Genomic DNA, 19,451 nt, shown 5'->3' with positions numbered 1-19,451 from the left:
GCTTGAATTTCTAGCAGTCAGTGGAGAGAGCGGACCCACAAAAGACTGCATTGTCTGTGCAACAATTTAAATGTGTTGCAACGTTACTGTAACTGTCTTGTGTCACATGGGCAAAGTGGTCTTATTATATGTATGTATATATACATATAATATGTGTGTGTGTACACACACACACACACACAAAATGACTTTGTAAATGGGCTGATCAGGCTGTGCACCATGAGCCTAATCATTCCCTCTATCAGGCTTTACTGCAGAAGGGGTTAATGTTAAAGAACTGAGCACTGATGCTCTTGTTCTGACTATTCAGCTTTGAGAAAACATCTGCTGCTGCTCTTGATTTGTAAAGAGCCACATAGAACTCCAATCTTCAGTCCATGCTTGCTGCCTGTCCAGTGACTTTGACCCTCACTGGCTGAGTGTTTGCCTCATACCCTGGCCTTAGTTTGCATTGATGCATCATGTACTGCCTGCATCTAGAGGATTAGGCTGCTGTATTAAATCTTTCATAGCTTCTACAGCTGCAAAGATCATCCTATTCCACTATCTTAGGTCTTCCTCCTATGGGGTTTGGATGTACCCTGATGGGTCCGGACACCCCATCAACGTTTACTGGATTTGGTTTTTGTTGTAGGATTTTATGAAAAAGTGATCTATAACTCCTGTATATCTATCAGTGAACCACGTTAAAGTGGAACTTACCTCACCAGTGCTGACATCTCCCAAGCGTCTTCCAGGTTGGCCAATGCGGAATGGAAGAACTCGTATGCATGTATACAGGGGTGTGCTAAGAATATATACTGAACTGAAGACGATTGCAAGCAGGCAGATAAACTTGTTTTATTGCAGCATGGCCACAGCATGTCTCTTCTGCAATAACAAGCCTGCCTGCAATTCCTTACCGTAAAATCCTTTCCTTGGAGTCCATTGAGGGACAGAGGTCTCACCCCTCCTGTATTTAGGATCATGCTTGTCAGTATTTCTTTGCTACTATACTGAGGCATGCTGATGGTGGGATGAGTTATCCTAGGCTGACCTACAGAGTTGTTGTTTTTGTTTGCTGGCCAGTGTCCAATCCTCTCGTAGGCAGGAATATAACCTAAATGGTAAAGAAGACTTCCTGTGTCCCCTCAATGGACTCTTAAGTGACCTGTCAGTGGGAAGAGGAATAATGCTTTTGGTGTCATTGGAAAGAATAAGGTCCCGTAGTCTGCATCAGTGGAAGGAATAGAGAAACATTGTTGGGAGGAATAGTGACCTATTGTTGGTGTGTGTTGGAGGCACAATGCCCATAGTTGGGGGGTGGGTCGGCGGAAGGAATAGCGATCTATAGTTGGCGGAAGAAATCGAGGGACTCCCTCTCTATATTTGTCCTGTTGACTGTTGTCACTGAGTGTCAGACAAATGTGGTTGTCATCAGAACAGGATTAGATGGGAAATCTTACAAAGGGGCCTCAGGTTCTGATAACTTTGCTGACCACCAGGAATGTTCCTCACTTTGGAGAGAATTCATCTCACTTCCTGTTGTGGCTCTCAGACAGGAAGTGAAGGGAAAGCTCCCCGATCAGACACCGATGGCAAAAAAAAAAAAGCTGACATGAGTTATAACCTCACTGACTAAACTATACATACAATACAGTCTTAGCCTCCGTTCTACCCGAAGAATGGAATTAGTCACTGAACGCTTCATCAGTAATACGTCATAAAATGCAGAGACTGGATTTCATATTACACTTCATTTCCGGAGACATACTACGGTACTACCCGGGACAACCCTGAAATCCCAGAGCCGTCCATAACGCTCCGGGAACCACGGCAACCTCGTCACTCTGACCGACAGCACCGTCCTTCTGTTTGATTACACGCGGTGCCCCGCCCCCTGGTCTCGGTGGGCGGGACCAGAGCAGTCTCATCCAGTAGGCGCTGCTGGTGACAGTGTCAGTCCTCCTTGTTTGATTACACACTTTGCCCCGCCCGCTGGTCTCCATGAGAGGAGTCAGGGTTGTCGCATCCAGTAGGCGCTGTTGGTGTCAGTGTCAGTCCGGGTACAAGAGGGGAGACACGAAGTCGGCTTTGCCCATCGCTCCGGTCTGAGGCTGCGCTACAATGGGGGACTCGGGACTTCCTGTGCCGGAGGACACAGTGAGTGACACAATACACATGATATAAGACATGTTCTCTGTAGTATGGCAAGTACGTGCATACATCCCGTTGCCTCTTGTATGTCAGTACGTCACCGGTAGGTGCTCTCCGTATATAGATAAACCATTCATCATCAGAAAGCGGTATGTAGGTGTGAGGACGGCTGACGTCATATCTAGGACATGTCAGGGGTGACCCCAATATTCAGGATTTGTAGACGTCTCAGTGACCATCATGATCATTCCGGGGAGTAAAGATGATGAATATGTCACATCACATGTATATTCCTGGGAGCTGTGTTCAGTCATAGCTGGGGAGGTGGGGGGGGGGGGGACGACTGAGAACACCTGGGGCCCCCTTCTGCTCTGCCCATATACAAGCCCCATCCACATATCTTGTGTTGCAGAAACCCATCAGTCTATAAACATAACCCCGCCCCCGATTTCTCTTGACCCCCATTGGTCAGAGATATTTGCTGGTGCTTAAAGGAGAACTATGAAGTGATTGATTTCACTCATCCTCATAGTTAGAGCCGACGTGTGACAATTAAACTGTCACACGTCGGCTCTATTGATCGGGAAGTGAGCGAACACATACCGTCACTCGCTCACTTTCCGATCATCTCCCTGCAGAGAGAGGTAACTGTCAGTCACCTCTCCCCGCAGGGATGCCCCTCTCCGATCCTCCAGCGCTGAGCGGAGAAATGGACGGGGGAGGGGGCGGGCTTAGCTGGCTCTGCTTCTAGGTAGGCAGAGCCAGCTGTCACTCACGCAGCTGGGGGGGGGATCAGCACAGTAATGTCAGGATCCGTCCTGGCTGCGGCGATCTCAGTATATCGCGGGCAATAGCTCGCGATATATCCTAAGTAGTTGATCATATTTCATGCCACTTTAACATCATAGTAACATCAAGAATAACAAGTGAAAAGTCGTTTGATCACTTTTGCCAATTACAGTTATATACATACACTAATTTTATAACAAGAAAACATCAATAAATAAACACAACTTGAGTACTAAAATTGTGAAATGAATTCAGAGCCCGCAAAGCCTCACCTGCGATACAGTATTAGGAAACGGATGCGGCCTGAAATGCGCGTCATACGCGCATATTTCGATCACCTAGGTGGGAATCCAACCTAAAGGAGAACTATGAGGTGAGTGCTTTTCACGCACCTCCTAGTTCTAGCCGACCTGTGGCAATGAGACTGTCACAGGTCGGCTCAGTAGATCGGGAGGTGAGGGAACACATACCGGCGTTCGCTCACTTCTCGATAAGAAAGCTCTATCTGACCCCAAATTTTTTTAATATAAACTGCAAGGCTATAGTCCGGTCATAGAAAAATTAAGAATTCAAGTCCTGTGTGACGGCGCTCTCCTGGGGGGTGGGGGATGGGTGGTTCTGTGTTGTTCAGAACTTTTTTAGTATTAGTTTGGTTAAGTGGGGGCTGTGTGGGGGAGGATGGTATTGAGGTGGGGGTGGCGTGCGGCTTCAGTTCAATATGGACCGGGGTGTCCAATTGGTATGGGAGCAAAACAGGTGAGAATAGGGGGAAATTTCATGGGCTAGGGCATGCTGGGTTAATGCTGCCTGAGAAGCAATTACGTTGATATTTTTCCTCCGTGATGTATTAGGTATCAGGGGTGGAGGGAGAAACAAAAAACAAAAAAGGTGCACATGAAATGGAGGCAAGTTGAGCGGTGTGTGGTGCGTATATCAACTCACCGTGAGGTTCTTGAGGAAGTGTAGTCATCAATGTCCGGCGGTCTCCTCTGGGGCTGGGTGCATGGTCTTCAGTTGCAGAGTCGAGGTGCGATTCCCGTTCGGTGCCTGTGTGTGGGACGTGCTGCTGGGCTGCTGAACTGCTGGGCTGAGTTGCGATGGCTCGGGTGTGAGTCCGTCCTTCACGGAGGAAAAATATCAACGTAATTGCTTCTCGGGCAGCATTAACCCTGCATGCCCTACCCATGAAATTTCCCCCTATTCTCACCTGTCCAACCCCAAGGGCAGTTGCGCCTCAGACTCTGTTTTTCTGTTTTATTGTCCGGTCATGCTGACTTTTTCAAGCCCTGATTTATAGGTTACAATATAAAGCTTATTTTATACTTCTTACTTTGACTGGGTTATTTCAAAGAATCTCCTGAACTTCACCTACTTCTCCTGAACATTACCAGTTAAGACAAGTGTACACCAGACATGGAAGTAGGAAACATATATTTGATAGTTAAATCTTTTTACCGTGTGAAATATGTACTCAAGAGATTTTCTGTTTTAATTTTACCAAGATAGGCATGATTAGTAATAGGTATGTCCTGATACCACTTTTTCAGGCCCAAGTACAAGTACTTCCCCTCATGTACTTGCCGATACTAATTACCGATACTTTTTCTTAAAGGGACAGGTGACATTTAAATGATCCATAGTACAACTACATGTTATGTACTATGGATCATGATTTAACCTATTCATGTTAGCAGGGGAGAATTGTAAATCTATTGCTGGAGTGTAGTGGAGGTGTGTGCTGTATATATGTACTACTTATACATTACACACGTCCAGTACACTATAGCAATAGATTTACAGCTAGCCCCGTCCCAGCTTCCCTTACTCACAGTTTCACTCCGATCCCTGTTGCCTCACAAGGTGCACCCTGATTTGACACTGAATTTAAACATTCTTCCATTAGTGAACGGGCGGCATCATAGGCACCCATTTCCAATACTTTGTCTTCTTCCTGTTTATTCTCATCATCATTGCCATCTTTCTGTGGTTTTAATACCTCACCTGATGTAAATTTCATGTTCTTGGTCTTTTCTGTGTCTAAAGTAAACACATGCACATCTGAATATCGCTGCCAGGCCTCCAGAGCCCATGAGGCCCAAACATTTCTTTCATTTAGCCGTGTCATCTTGTCACGGTGATTCTCCGAGAGATCCTCCCAAGCTTTTAGGCTCCAAATAATCCCTTTCCTATAATATTTGTTCGCAGTACACTTATCCCAGTCGACCATACACCGGATCACCCAATTCCATATTTGTCTATCATCTCCTTCTTAGGGGTCAAATGATGGGGTTCCCCCCAATTCGATTTTCTCTTAACTGATATATTGTTACCCATAATGACAGACTTAGGGCTCTTTTCTACTGATCCACATAACCTCCTTCTTAGGGCTGCCCCCCAGAGGTAGCTAATCTCTGGTCATGACTGAGTGAACAGGTCCCTCCCCTGTTTCCATTAGTGCCCCACCCGTATACAATCCCAGGGTCAACCTCTTCCATATCTGCTACTAAGCAAGGCACTTCACAGTGAAAGGTCCCATTTACATAACTGTATACTAGCCACCGCTAGGATTGTCCTCCAATGCAATCCCCTCTGTGGACTCCACCCGATATTCAGATTTCTGGCAAAACCACACAGAGCAGATAAACTACTCCTACTATCCCTACAGCAATGATGATGAGGTAAATTATTACAATTGAATCAGTAACTGGTCACATCAGCCCATCCAATGAAGGAGAAAACAACAACACAATAATCAATAACGCTACATTTTCTATCTAAAGCCACAAATTCTGTTAGTACATTACAGTGAAGGATAGTACACTCATAACAAGATCTTTCTGGGTGGCTCAGACCACAGAAGCGTCTTGACTGAGCCTCAAACAGAGGTCAACTGGTCTCCTTGAATGTTACTCCCGGGTCCTAAAGGAGTACTCGGTCAGATCCTCAGGTCTCAGATCCCAGCTGGGGGGAGGTGGATGCTTGTGGACTCCATTGCTGACAGGACCTACATACAACACAATAAGAGGACACCCATTTGATGAACACTCTGGGAGTGAGGAAGTTGTAGTCAAACAACTAAATGGTAATTCTGAACTGTCTAAACGGCTGAAATCCTACTCTGGGAATCTGTACTCGGACACTGGATACAAAGTGGGTTCCTGTATATTTGATCTCCCCGGAAAGCCCCTACTGGAACACTGTGCGTACTGTTACCCGCTCTCCTGCTCAACCTTTACCTTACTATACCTCCTCTCCCATCCCTCTGCTTGGATGATCTAAGAGCCATGAACTGTCAGGATTCTTGAGGAAGTGATACCACAAATGCATTGAATCTGTACAATTAAGTACATTATTTGTTATATTGATGCAGTCAACTGTGTATGTCATTACTATATATTTGAGCGCAACAAATAAAATGGACACATGGCAATTTTACATTTTAATGTATATTCATATCAATAAAAAAAATGGAATTTTAGATACATATTGTCATTTAGTTCTTGGCACCTGGAAAACCCCAAGTTGTTTTTTATATTTCTTGTGGTCTAATTAATCAGGGGTGTGGTGCCATGCTTCTGCATCTTCATGCCCCCTGCTTTATCAAATCGCTATTGTTACATGCTTCGTCAGTGGCCTATACATTGCAGACTACTGATGGAGTGACTTGCTTTGTCAGTGGCCTATGCATTTCAGGCTACTGATCAAGTGACTTGCTTTGTCAGTGGCCTATGCATTTCAGGCTACTGATGGAGTGACTTGCTTTGTCAGTGGCCTATGCATTTCAGGCTACTGATGGAGTGGCTTGCTTTGTCAGTGGCCTATGCATTTCAGGCTACTGATAAACTGACTGGCATTGTAAGTGGCCTATGCATTCCAGTCTACTGATGGAGTGACTTGCTTTGTCAGTGGCCTATGCATTCCAGGCTACTGATCGAGTGACTTACTTTGTCAGTGGCCTACACCTCCATCTACATCAGTGTTAGAGATTTGCTGCATAACAAATTGTCCTAATACAGGAAAATGGGTGAGAGCTGATAGGGAATCCAAGCTGTGAATTAGATGATTTGAGCTCAGTATATAACATGTACACTATGCTTATTTTCTCTTTTACTTGTTAAAGCTAAAATACAGCGAAATATAGAGTATATATATATATATATATATGTCTTATCTGCCAAAACATTTGTAATTCTGTTAAGCTGCTCCTGTAATCTAGACATCCCTGCCACACAACCCAGCTAGACTGGTGACCACACTTTTGCTCACTGCAGTTAAGCAATACATCTTGGTCGTTAACCCATTCCAGCCTGTGATTGGACAATGAAAGAGTAGCAGTAGACTGATAAGGTCTACCTTCCTGTAAGTGCTGTAGTTACTATTTACAGTTATATGTACAGATAAATGTAATCATTGTTTAACGGATGCATAATAATTAAATGGTGTTTTTATATCTGTCTGGAGTGCTACTTTAAATCAGCAGTGTATGTCTCGGGTACAGTGGTGTCATTTGGTAAGATATAGGATGTTAATCTTCTCTTTCATGTACTTTGCAGAATGGGTTTAATGGCCACAGTGAAAGTAACGGAAACAGCCTTGAAGATGAGCCCCTTCTTAGGAAAAATTCCCGGCGTTTTGTCCTGTTTCCAATACAGTACCCTGACATTTGGAAGATGTATAAGAAGGCACAAGCCTCATTCTGGACTGTAGAGGAGGTAAGTGATCGTTGGTCGTCCAATTATTTCTGTTTCATATGGCATTCCCAACCGGCTTCTGAACCATGCATGTACTAACAATCAATGGTCACTATCACATAGCTTTGGGTTCATTGGGACTAGGAGTTATTACTCTAGATATCAGCTTCCTGCTGGCAAGTTCCATTATTACAGCTCCTCCAATCACATAGAATCTTTTGGGAGCACATTATGACAGCTGACATTGGATCTTGGTGCACCAAGTAATGCGAACATGGAGGGATGAGGAACATATGGGAAATGTTATGTAAACTGGAAATTAACTTTAATAAGACAAAGAATAATGTGCTGTGCTTGATATCCAAACAGACTTCACCTTTTATTTTTTATTACACTTTTAAAAGAATAAATAAAAGTAGTTGCTATTGGTATTGGGGAAGGGTTGTCTTAAAGTGAACAAATCTATAGGCATTCAGTTATTTACATATTTAGTAAATGAGCTTTAAAGGGAACCTATGGCCAGGCTTTGGACATTAAAATATTTACATATTGGGAACAAGCATTAACTTTGTTTTAAAGCAAGACCTCATTGACCTCTGTAGCGGCAGGCACTGTGGAGCAATTCATCTTTGAAGTTAATAACAGAGGCACTGTAGTCTGGTTCTAGTCAGTTTCCCAGCAGCTTTAGCAGAACCTGTCCTCAGTGCCTCAGTTTTATACTTTCTGAATGAATTGCTCCACTCAGCTTTCAGTGCTTCTGCTGTGAACTTTAAGGATGAATTGCTAGACATTGTATGCAGCTACGGAGGTCAGCCAGGGCTTGTCACTGATATTAAGAAGTGAAAGGAAATCCCTCCAAAGAGAGCGAAATCCCTGGTGGTCAGCAGGCTCACCAGAACCAGTGTCCCTATTGGAATATTTCCTATCTATCCCTTTTCAGGTGACAATCCAAAATTTTGGATTTTCTTTCACTTTCAGTGATAACGGTCACCAGACAAATAGAGGGGGTGAATCTCAGACGGGGACACAGACAGCAATAAAAACCTGACAGGTGGTCTAATCCTTCTCCACTCCATCCAACACTAAAGAAAGGTTTTGGCTTCAGTTGCATTTCAAAGTGTATGTAAACCCAAAATCTGTTTTCGGTATATTTAGAATCATGTCTATACATTACTGTATACAGTTTTCTTGAGTAATTCATTTTTGGTGGATCTGTTTCTTACCTGGACATCCTGCCAGTAACAGCATTTTCAGTTTCAGGCTGACAACGCTAAGCCACTTCCTCAGAGTTAGCAGCAGCGTTGTCAGCCTGCCATGTACACTCCTTCAGTTGACTGTTGGACTGTCTATCAGGTCTGCGGTGCATATCTAGTGCTAGTCCTGCCAGTCACCTGTCATCACACATAGCACAGAGGTAACGGGACTTACCTTTTAAAGTAATTCAAGTAGATCTTATCGCACTCCTGACCGGGTATAACCCAAGATAATGGGTGGGTGCTGAGATGAGAGCAGATGCCTCTGAAGATCAGTATCATGTAGTAGAAAAGTCACTCACACTCCAATAGGAATTTCAGTCAATGTTCTTTATTGACAAAAGAATTGTCACATCGTATAGCTATGAGATCACTCCTGTGATGGGAGTACAATCTCAGGTTTAGTTTACTAATTTGTATTGACATTGTAGTCCATCACGGGAGTGAGCTTGGATCGGTGACTACTTTACAACACACAGGGACCATTCGGAACAAAAGTAGCCACTCTCCACCCAACTCAGAGATGATTTGAGGATCTACAGCCGAGTGATACACAAATAAGATACATTTTTGTTACTAGTTAAGGTCCTTGAATGTATTTTACTGTTCTAACTCCTGAGTTTGGTGTCACTTTATGAAAGGCATGTACCAGAACTAAGGCAGCTCCTGGTTTCTTTGGTTCACTGATTTGGTTGTGTGTGAAATATGCGGCTCTGCATTGAAATCATTTCTCAGCTGGTAAAACAGGACAATCTCATAGTCTGTGGTTTTATATTGTGAGCAATGCACCTGCACGAAGCAGATCAACTGCCGCTACCGGCCCTGCAAGCCACAGACAGGCAGAAAACAACTGGTGCCGCCGTAATGCAGATGTGAAATAACAGCAATTGTCTTCTGTGTAACAGGTGGATTTATCTAAAGACTTGGTGCACTGGGAGAAGCTGAAGGCGGATGAGAAGTATTTTATTTCCCATATATTAGCGTTCTTTGCAGCCAGCGATGGCATAGTGAATGAGAATCTGGTATGTCTATACATATATGTGTTCTGACCCTCCCTTGTAGTCTGTCTGATCTTTCCTATTGATGTCACAGCTGACATGATAGCCTGTGTTTCCCCTTTAGGTGGAGCGATTCAGCCAGGAGGTACAGATCCCAGAAGCTCGCTGCTTTTATGGCTTCCAGATTCTTATTGAGAATGTTCATTCAGAAATGTACAGCCTGCTTATTCAGACTTACATTAAAGATCCACACAGGAGGTAGGGATGACTGGCTGAAGGTATGACTGTCACTTAGTACCCGGTCACACCATATGCATAGGGCATACCCACAGTAATCCCTATTCATAGACAAGGTAATTTGCATTATGTCCTATGGGTTCAATTCACATCAGTGCTCTGGCTTGGTATATTCTGGCCTCTCAACCAGGGGGGGTTCTGGAGATGTCAGGGGTTTCGTGGCTTGAATGGTGAAATAGGAGTTCTGTCTGTATTAATAATTACCAGTATCCAACTTAAGTGATATTTCTGTTATAGATGGAGTCTGGTGGGCAGAGTCACAAACTGATGGTTTTATATCTCTTGGGGACTCGAGCAGTAAGGTGTACCGCTATAGTTCCTGGCTGTGTTCCTTCCAACCCAGCAGTCTTCGTGCTAAATCAAATGTGTTTGCTGCATTCTTTGTAATGCACATAAACCATGAATAGAGCAGAGGGGACCCTAGTGGTTGTAGCAGCCGTGTCAGCGAAGGAAGTCACGTTTAAAACTATCGCTGCCGGAGTGCTGACAGACATAACAAATTGTTGATTTTTTTTTTAGTTACAGAAAGAATGGGGAAGGCTTGAAACAAGTAGGCAACCTTGGCACTCCAGCTGTGCTAAAACTGCAAATACCATCATGCCTCTTCCTCTGGGAGTCATGCCTGTGGCAGTCAGAGTCTTGCAATGCCTCATGGGACTTGTAGTTCCAAAACAACTGGAGTGTCGAGGTTGCCTGCCTCTGGCTTAGAAGCTGTGTCAAATGTTTGCGACCCTGTTGGGGAGATTCCCCTTCACTTCTTGTCCTAATGACACAACAGGAAGTCAGTGTAAGCTTCCCCATTGGGGGCACAGCAATAAAATCCTGATGGAGGGTTTTAACACTTGTTTACTGTATCCAGAACTAAAAGAAGAAACGTGTTCACTGGAATTAGTGTTGAAATACTTTTTTTAGATTGTAAGCCCTCGCGGGCAGGGCCCTCCTTACCATCTTGTCTTGTATTGTATTGTGACTGTAATGTCTTCCTTATATTGTAAAGCGCTGCACAAACTGTTGGCGCTATATAAATCCTGTTTAATAATAATAATTTAATAATTGTTCTTTCTTTTAGGGATTTCTTATTTAACGCCATTGAAACAATGCCCTGTGTCAGAAAGAAAGCAGAGTGGGCCTTGCGCTGGATATCAGACAGGGAAGCTACGTTTGGTATGTACTAGCTGTGCATTGATCAGACACATGATGTCATATTTCCTGTAGCCATCATATGGACAAATACCAATACAACCACCTGCCGTCCGGAGCAATTTCTTACTATTTGCGCACACATGATAAAATCTGAATTTGTGGCTAGAAAACAGCTTAAAACTTCCAAACAATTATATATTTTTTGAAAGCAGAGGCCTTGCAGAATAAAAACATTCTAGTTGTCATTTTTTATGTCGCACAATATTTTTTTATTTAGCCAGTATTTTTAGGATAAAATACACTAAAATTAAATGTAATGCACAGAAACAGAATATAATTTTTTGGTAAAATATAAAAGATGGGGTCATGTCGGGTAAACACAGCCTGTATACCCATCGCACGCAGAACCGCTGCTCCATCAGATAAGAGGTGGGTGCACCGGGTGGCTCCCGTCAAAGTATACAAGCACAAATATGGACACTCAAAGGCAAATCCAGTACGTCTATTTATTCACGTTTGCCAGATGAAGGGAATCCTGTGAGACCCCGAAACGTTGTACTTAGTGTTTGACTATGCAACAAGTACGTGAATAAATAGGCGTACTGGATGTGCCTTGGAGTGCTGGTGTCCATCTTTTCGCATGTCAGGTAAATAGACACCAAACATTTCAAGCGTTAAAATTGCATGCGCCCGTGAAATTGCAAAAAACTACCTAACATTGCCCATAAGCGACACTTGAAAATTTTCACTGCTCATCACTTTAGTAGTAGCAGTGATTGATGGCCCTGGAATTACTGCCCTCACTCCGCAGTTCACGTTGATATGCAACATGTGTGGCGCAATCATCATTTTCACACTTGTATGTGTGTGTATGTGGGGGAAACTGGTTTATTTTATTTTTTTTATTTGTGACTAATTTTTTAAGCTTTTTTTATTTTCTTACACTTAACTTTCTATCACATGGAAAGCTTGTTAGCCCCCTATGTGACAGCAAAGATGATGTGACAGGTGCTCTTTAAGGAGACCCCTAATATAGACCCCAAAGAAACTGATAAAGCAGTGATTGTGCTTTATCAGCTTCTTCTCCAGCCACAGCAGCCAGAGAAATAACTGTCTGAAACTGGAAGTGATGTAATACACATCACTTTCAGGTCCAGTGATCTGAGAGTAGATAAGCCGCTGGAAGTGTGCTGATTTCCCTCTCATCGATGTGCACAGACCCGCAGCAGCCATGATCTTCGTATAACTGCCTCAGAAGTGCTGTTTATATACTTATTGCAGACCTGAATCGGTGAAAAATGTGGCAGACATCTTATGTCTGAAAGAATTGCTCATACATATTGTAAGATTGTTCTGTAAATAAGAATGTGTCCCGATTGTCAGGTGATTGGTCAGCCTCCTTAGTAGTTATTTAGGATTAAAAAAAAGGAGACACAAGACCATCGAGTTCAAACTTGTACAAACTCCAGCAGCTCTAGTCTCCTGGAAGGGAAAACAGACCTTTGGGAAACTAAGGCCAATGTGTCCCCTTGAAGGTAAAAGAATACTTCCTGACCACACAAAGCAGTAAGAGTAGATCACTGACGAAAAACATTATTGTACTCTTCTTTTAAACTTTGTACCTTTTGGATACCATTAAAGTCCACACTTGTCTTATTTATTTTGGATAGAGTGGGGGAGGTTTAACACCGCTGTAAGCTTTTCTCTGTCATCTTTGTCTCATTAGGGAGATTTCACTTCCTGACCTGTAGACTTAACAGGAAGTGAGGGGATATATTTCCAATGTGACATCCCCTCTTAGACCGTTGTCACAGCAACAAGTGTCCCTGACCGGGGATTTCTTGTTCCGATGGCAACCCAAAATTGTGGATTTATCCCTCCCTTCCATTCTTGGTGACATTGTTGATCAGGACAATTAGAGTGAATCTCCCTAACAAGGGCACAGACAGCAATACAAAGCTAACAGGGGTTCTAATACCCACCACTCTATCCAAAACTAATAAAACTTTACCCAAATTGTAAGAAAATCACCTAAATCTTTTGGCAATCCTTTTTTGAGTTTGTTCTTAGTATCTACCATGGCAGGATTTTCCAAGGCTTGATCGCCCATACTGTAAAGAATCCCTTCCTATGCTGGTTGTATAATCTCTTTTCCTGCACACGAGTTCAGTCTCCTTGATAGTCCTGGGGATAAAAAACTAATCTTCCAAACCTTTTATATGGCCCTTACCTATCTTAAAGGGACCCCCATCACCGATTTAAACAATTTTACAGGTCATAAAATACAATAAATGCACAGAGAGTCTCCCAGGAAGAATTTTGTTGAAATGTTTGGTCTGGTGACAGGGTCTCTTTAAAGAGAATAGATCCTGTACTTGGCATGTAGAATGATTTGCTGTGATGTGTTGATAACAGGAGAACGAGTGGTGGCGTTTGCCGCGGTAGAAGGAATCTTCTTTTCTGGCTCCTTTGCTGCTGTTTTCTGGTTGAAGAAGAGAGGTCTGATGCCCGGTCTCACCTTCTCCAATGAGCTCATCAGCCGAGACGAGGTAACTTCATTTCTGTAGACTGTCCTGGGGTTGTGTCTGATACTACAGGGATAGCAATGGTTACATTTATATTCTCATTCTCTCCAGCACTCTCTGGAATTGTATCTCGTTATTCACATATTTACTTGCTATGATCCTCAGCTCCATCTAGTGGACATAATGCGGTATTTTCCCTTTCACTACAGTCTCACAACAGCTGGTTAAGTCTAGGGGTGGAGGAAGAAGGTGTAATAGGTACCTTATCCCTTGCTCTTCCTTCACAGACTTCCTTCATGCACTGGAACCGGTTCCCCAAAGCTTCTTCTCTAAGGCACTTCTTTTTTAGAAATCTTTATTAGATATCTGGTTGACAAATTGTGCTTCTGGGTTTACCTATAAAACTGCCTCTCGATGGGCCACATTTATCAATGTCTCCAAGGAAATAATTGTCTCAATCTTTATTGCTTATAACAACCAATAAGATTCTTATTTCCATTCTCCTCATTCATGGCGAAAGATTCTGATTAATTTATCTGTAAAAAAAAAATCAAGGCAACTGGACTTGCTGTATTTTTCTTGAAGATGTTTCGCTGGTCATCCGACTAGCTTTCCAGCGAAACATCTCAAGAAAAATCAAGCCCAGTTTCCTTGATTTATTTTTTACAGATATACCATGACCTGGATGAATGAGGACCTTCACATTCTGATTGATTGGTGTGGGGTGACACAGACATGTAATGAACAGATATTTTGATAAAGTTCCTGTTTTACTTGTATAGTCGGTGTAACTCTTTTTGTCTGCTCTCTGCAGGGTCTACACTGTGATTTTGCCTGTCTGATGTTTAATTATTTGGTGAACAAACCATCACAGCAAAGGGTCACCGAGATTGTAGTCAGCGCTGTCGGGATAGAACAGGTATCATTTGGAGTGACTGGCAGAAAAATTATTTTAGTAGATGGGCGGTCATTTACATTATTTAAATTGTATGTAATCACTAACAATGAGCTTCTCCTATTTGCTCCTTTTTGTCTGTTAAAGGAACAACAAAGTGCACTTATCCTTTCTGTCCCCCACCTCTTACCTAAAGGTTCCCACCCTCCCCCCTTCTTAGAACTGTACTTACCGCGATCCGACAAGCATAGTTCCGCTATTGTGTACATTATCTGCCATGCTCCCTCTGCTGGCCGCACTGCACATTACAGCCCCATGGACTTCTATGGGACTGTCTCCTAGCTGGGAGATGATAATGGAAGTCACCAGCACTCGCTTTCGTGCATGAAGCATAAGCACTTTTATTTACTTGTCACATGCGGCAATAAACCCAATTGTATCTTGACACAGCGCCATCCGTGTTATCACTTCTAGCACCGACAATTGAGAAACTGAAGGTCTGTACGCTGTATGGAGTGCAGGTGACTTCCTAACACTAGCTCGGAGATGGACGCATCCAGGAGAGGGAAACTTTTAGGTGCTGGATGTTAACAAACAATGAAGCAGCCCTTGGATCTCAGTAAGCATAGATCTGCAAAGGGGCGAGGGTGGGATAGTTTAGGTCAGGTGAGGGGGACAAAAAGTGCACTTATACTTTAAATATACCATTTAAAGTGTTTTGTTATATCTGTTCGATAAGTGCAAAAAAAACACCTATTGATCATGTCAGGAGTTCAGAGCTGTCGTGTGCCCCGGCTCACTTGCTCTGTTGTATAAAGGAGTCTAATTAGCCCTCCCAGTTCTTATTGAGTAATGAAGAAGTCTACATAATGTAGAAATACAATGTTAGCATTCATCACTCTGACAATCACTGAGTGGTCCCTATTGGTTTCTGTCATTTATCTAAGGCTTGGTTCACACAATTGCATTGCAGGAACACTTGCATTGATGCAATGCAATGCCATTCACTTTGAATAGCACCCCAGCGCACCTTACAGATGGACATGTGTTGAATGTACTAAAATGCATTGCAGCCAGAAATGGTGTAGTACAGACCTGTGTGAGGGGGAATTTATCCAGATTCTGTCTGCTCCAGTTTTGATAAATTCCCTCCTGTGTGTTTATGTGGAGAAGTTAAAGGGGAGTTAGAACCTCTAGCTAGTTTTCATTGCGCTTGGTGTCTTTGTCCCCATTGAAGAGCTTTCCCATCACTCCCTGCCTCTGTGACACCCTGTTGTCCAGAAATCTCCCAAATGAGGAGGGACACACTCGGCAGTAGAGAGTTCACAACCCTTCCCTCCTCTATCCAAAAAGCTTTGGGGTGTTTTTGCTGTAAATGCTTTGCTGAGTTTGTGACTCTGACCATGTCCTCTCTCTGTACAGGAGTTTTTATCAGAAGCCTTACCAGTGGATCTCATAGGGATCAACTGCAAACTAATGAAGTTGTACATTGAATTTGTAGCAGATCGCCTGCTGGTTGAACTTGGCTTTTCAAAGGTAAGTAACAGGGATCGCAGCCTTAAAGGATACCTATGGTTAGGGATGCACCATGTACCAAGTACCGTACTCAGTACATGTACAGATACTTTTCCAGCTCCAAGACTAGACTAGAGAAAAACTCAAAAATTAGGAGGCAGCTGTCATTTGTAAGGAGCACACGGAGCTCCTGGGATTAGTACATCTCTGTTTTAATGTATGATTTTGTTTTTATAGATATATATAAGTGATGCACCGATACCAGTTTTTGCAAGTACAAGTACTGATACATTTTTGTATATTGTCATGTGACAGTTTTTCTGAAACAATACAGACTAATGATTTCAGGACAGTGGAGGAGCGCCAGAGCCAGGTCCCAGCTGCAACCGCTGCAACCCTGGTAGTTCTCATGAAAATACCAATGATGGGCACTGGTATCTGAACATACCCACCTATGGTTGTCTAATTGAGTAGATTACAGCTGCAAGCTTTCAAGGCAGCTCAAGTCTCATCTTTGGACATTAACCCTGGTTCACACCTTGGCAGCACCGTTTTTGCTTGTTTATATGTGCGTTAGCAGCATGCGGTTATTTGCACGTTATGCACATTTGTATGCGCGTTTTAACGCACGTACATGAAGACACGCGTTTTGATTGGCAGCTCATAAACCATTGTGGGCAATGGAAGAACGCACGCACAAATCATACGAAATCACATGCACTCCATACAGTGTACAAACCTTGGATGAAAGGTTGGTGCTTGAAGTAATAGAAGTCACCAGCACTCGATGATGTGTGCAAGAAGTAAAGCACTTTTTATTCAATAAATGCGTCAAACAGCCAACGTTTCGGGGCCACGCAGGGTCCCTTCTGGGCGGCATAGTGCAAATGAAAATGCAACATGCTTCTGTTGCGCGTGGGCATTTCCAATGAAGTCTATGGGGAGGAAAAGCGCTTGAACCTTCTTGGCGGTATTCCCGAGTGTGGCTCGGGGTTAATTTTCAGTACCAAAAGCGGTACCCCCGAGCCATACTTGGGATTACACAGCGCTTCACTTACCTTCTCCCTACGAGCCGCGCGGTGTCCTCCAGCCGGGTTCCGTCCCTTGCGAGCAGCCGCGTCGCAGGGGGGCGGAACCAGCGGGAAATTAAAAAAACTAAAACAAAATAATAGACAAAAAAAAAGCAAAACATAATTGGGAAAAATCAGACCGCCAGGGAGGTAAACTGCCCAAAGCAGCTCCTGTATCTTTTCAGGCATCTGGCGTGAACCAGGGCTAAGGAAATGCAGTTGTATTCTACCCGTCCAGAAAAAACGTATTATTTAAACTCTCTAACTGAATGACATTTAGTTTGCTAAAGCACTGTGTATCATAAACATTTTGAATAAAATAGTTGTTTTCACCCTTTATCGCCTCCCTCTCGGCCCACTCGGTGGCGGCAGTTGTGGCGGACGCATTCCCTGGCCCTTTGTAACGTATAGCTGTAGGGCAGTGAATGCACCTGCTGTCATTGATTGGGCCAGGAAGGGGTGTGTAGGTCACAATTTGAGGGAGCTTGGGTGAACTCAGGCAAACTGGCTTCACACCAAGCCCAAGCTCATCAGTAGATGAGAGTTGTAGATCAGACATGTAAAGTAGCCGTCCCGCCTCCATGCATTGCCCTTTTATGCAGCAATATAGATGCATTTTACTGCAAGAAAAGGGACAATTGTAAACAGCACTAGAAATAATTACCAAGAACAAGTAAGCTTTCTCTATCACTACCTACTAAACATTTGCAAATATGGTGGAAATTGGGCCAATCTGGGCCAAAGCTGGGATCACCAAAATCACTTCAATCATCTCTGATTCTTATATACCTGGAGGACCTCAGGGGCTTGATGTTGGGACCTAGCTTTCCAGGCGTGCTGCAAGAGGGATCAAGAGGGATCTGTATGGGGGGGGTCATGCTTATTTATTACATCTTCAAGCCCTACTTCCTGCTAAGTAGTGCTGCACAGTGATTGTGCTTTGCTGATCATCTTATTGCTCTGTTGAATTGAAAATAATAGACTCGCTGTAATCTCTAATGACACGAAACGCCCACAATTCCGTGTTAGCAAGAGACCATGTGATCTAGGCTGCCTAGGCTTCATCACATAGGCAGAGGAAGGTACATTTGTTCTGGAAATATTCTTGTGATTCAGTCATGCTGGGACGCACCCTTTATATGACGTACATACTTTAATGATAGGTCGAAGGATTTTCTTTATCCCTTTTAGGTATTTGAAGCCGAAAATCCATTTGATTTCATGGAGAACATTTCTCTGGAAGGGAAAACCAACTTCTTTGAGAAGCGTGTGTCGGAATACCAGCGATTCGCAGTGATGTCACATACACAGGACAATGTCTTCACACTGGACGCAGATTTCTAATTGACTGACCGAGGTGATATGTGACTCATCATGCCACATACTGTACCTGAGTGGAGACCGCGGTCTGAGGGTCAAGCCACATATAGGCAAAAGTGATGCTTGTGTTGCATCTAGTGAGCTCTTCAGTACAGACACATGGGGCTCCTCCCAGTGTTTTAAATGTGCCCATTGCGGCAATTTAGTGCGGCTTTACTGTGAGGTCTTTTTATTTATTTTATTTTTAAAATTGCGTAGCTTATTCGTCCAGCAAAACTGCATGTACATTGGTTCTGTGCAGATTAACCAGCTGATGTGATAATGGGGCGCAATCGAATGTTTTTAGTGTATTTTCTGTTCTGGTTATTATTATTATTATTATTAATATTTCTTCAAATATTATGGGCGGGGATAAAAGTAGGTTCATTCATGAAGAACATAGAGTGAATGGGGGAAATACCACACTATGGCCACTAGATGGCGCTGTTCTTCAAATATTAGGGGCATTAGTAGCAATGGTTACATTCACTTGCTAATTCCCTCCAGCTTTCTTTAGAATACTTACATTGTATCCAGGGCCGGCCTTAGGCCTTTAGGCGCCCTGTGCGAGAAAGCTTTACAGCGCCCCTCAGTGGCCACACCCTTTAGTGGCCACGCCCCCGTAACCACACCCATTTCCCCCAATATATGCACCATTTAAACCCCGTTCACATATAGCGACATACCTTTTGCAGCGGATCTGCACGGCCGGGATAGCGCGACTTTCGGGCGACGTTCCAGCGACGATCCAGCGACGGTAGCGCGACCTTCTCCGTCGGG

The 19,451-nt window shown here is 43.5% G+C and overlaps 1 protein-coding gene across 1 annotated transcript; it reads left to right on the top strand.

The window, feature by feature from the left end:
* The first annotated feature begins 6,699 nt into the window (after nt 1–6,699).
* Nucleotides 6,700–18,688, top strand: RRM2B (ribonucleotide reductase regulatory TP53 inducible subunit M2B). Its single transcript, XM_018558994.1, has 9 exons — nt 6,700–6,780; nt 7,479–7,637; nt 9,775–9,891; nt 9,992–10,125; nt 11,234–11,328; nt 13,723–13,856; nt 14,647–14,751; nt 16,150–16,263; nt 18,504–18,688. The coding sequence occupies exons 1-9, from the start codon at nt 6,700–6,702 to the stop codon at nt 18,654–18,656; spliced, it is 1,092 nt and encodes a 363-aa protein (XP_018414496.1). The 3' UTR covers nt 18,657–18,688.
* Nucleotides 18,689–19,451: the final 763 nt, after the last annotated feature.

Source organism: Nanorana parkeri, unplaced genomic scaffold (assembly GCF_000935625.1).
Source record: "Nanorana parkeri isolate BGI_ZX_2015 unplaced genomic scaffold, ASM93562v1 scaffold16, whole genome shotgun sequence".
In the NCBI taxonomy this organism is placed as follows: Eukaryota; Metazoa; Chordata; class Amphibia; order Anura; family Dicroglossidae; genus Nanorana; species Nanorana parkeri.
Note: the sequence above shows the minus strand (reverse complement) of the source record. Positions and strands in the feature narration are given on the sequence as shown.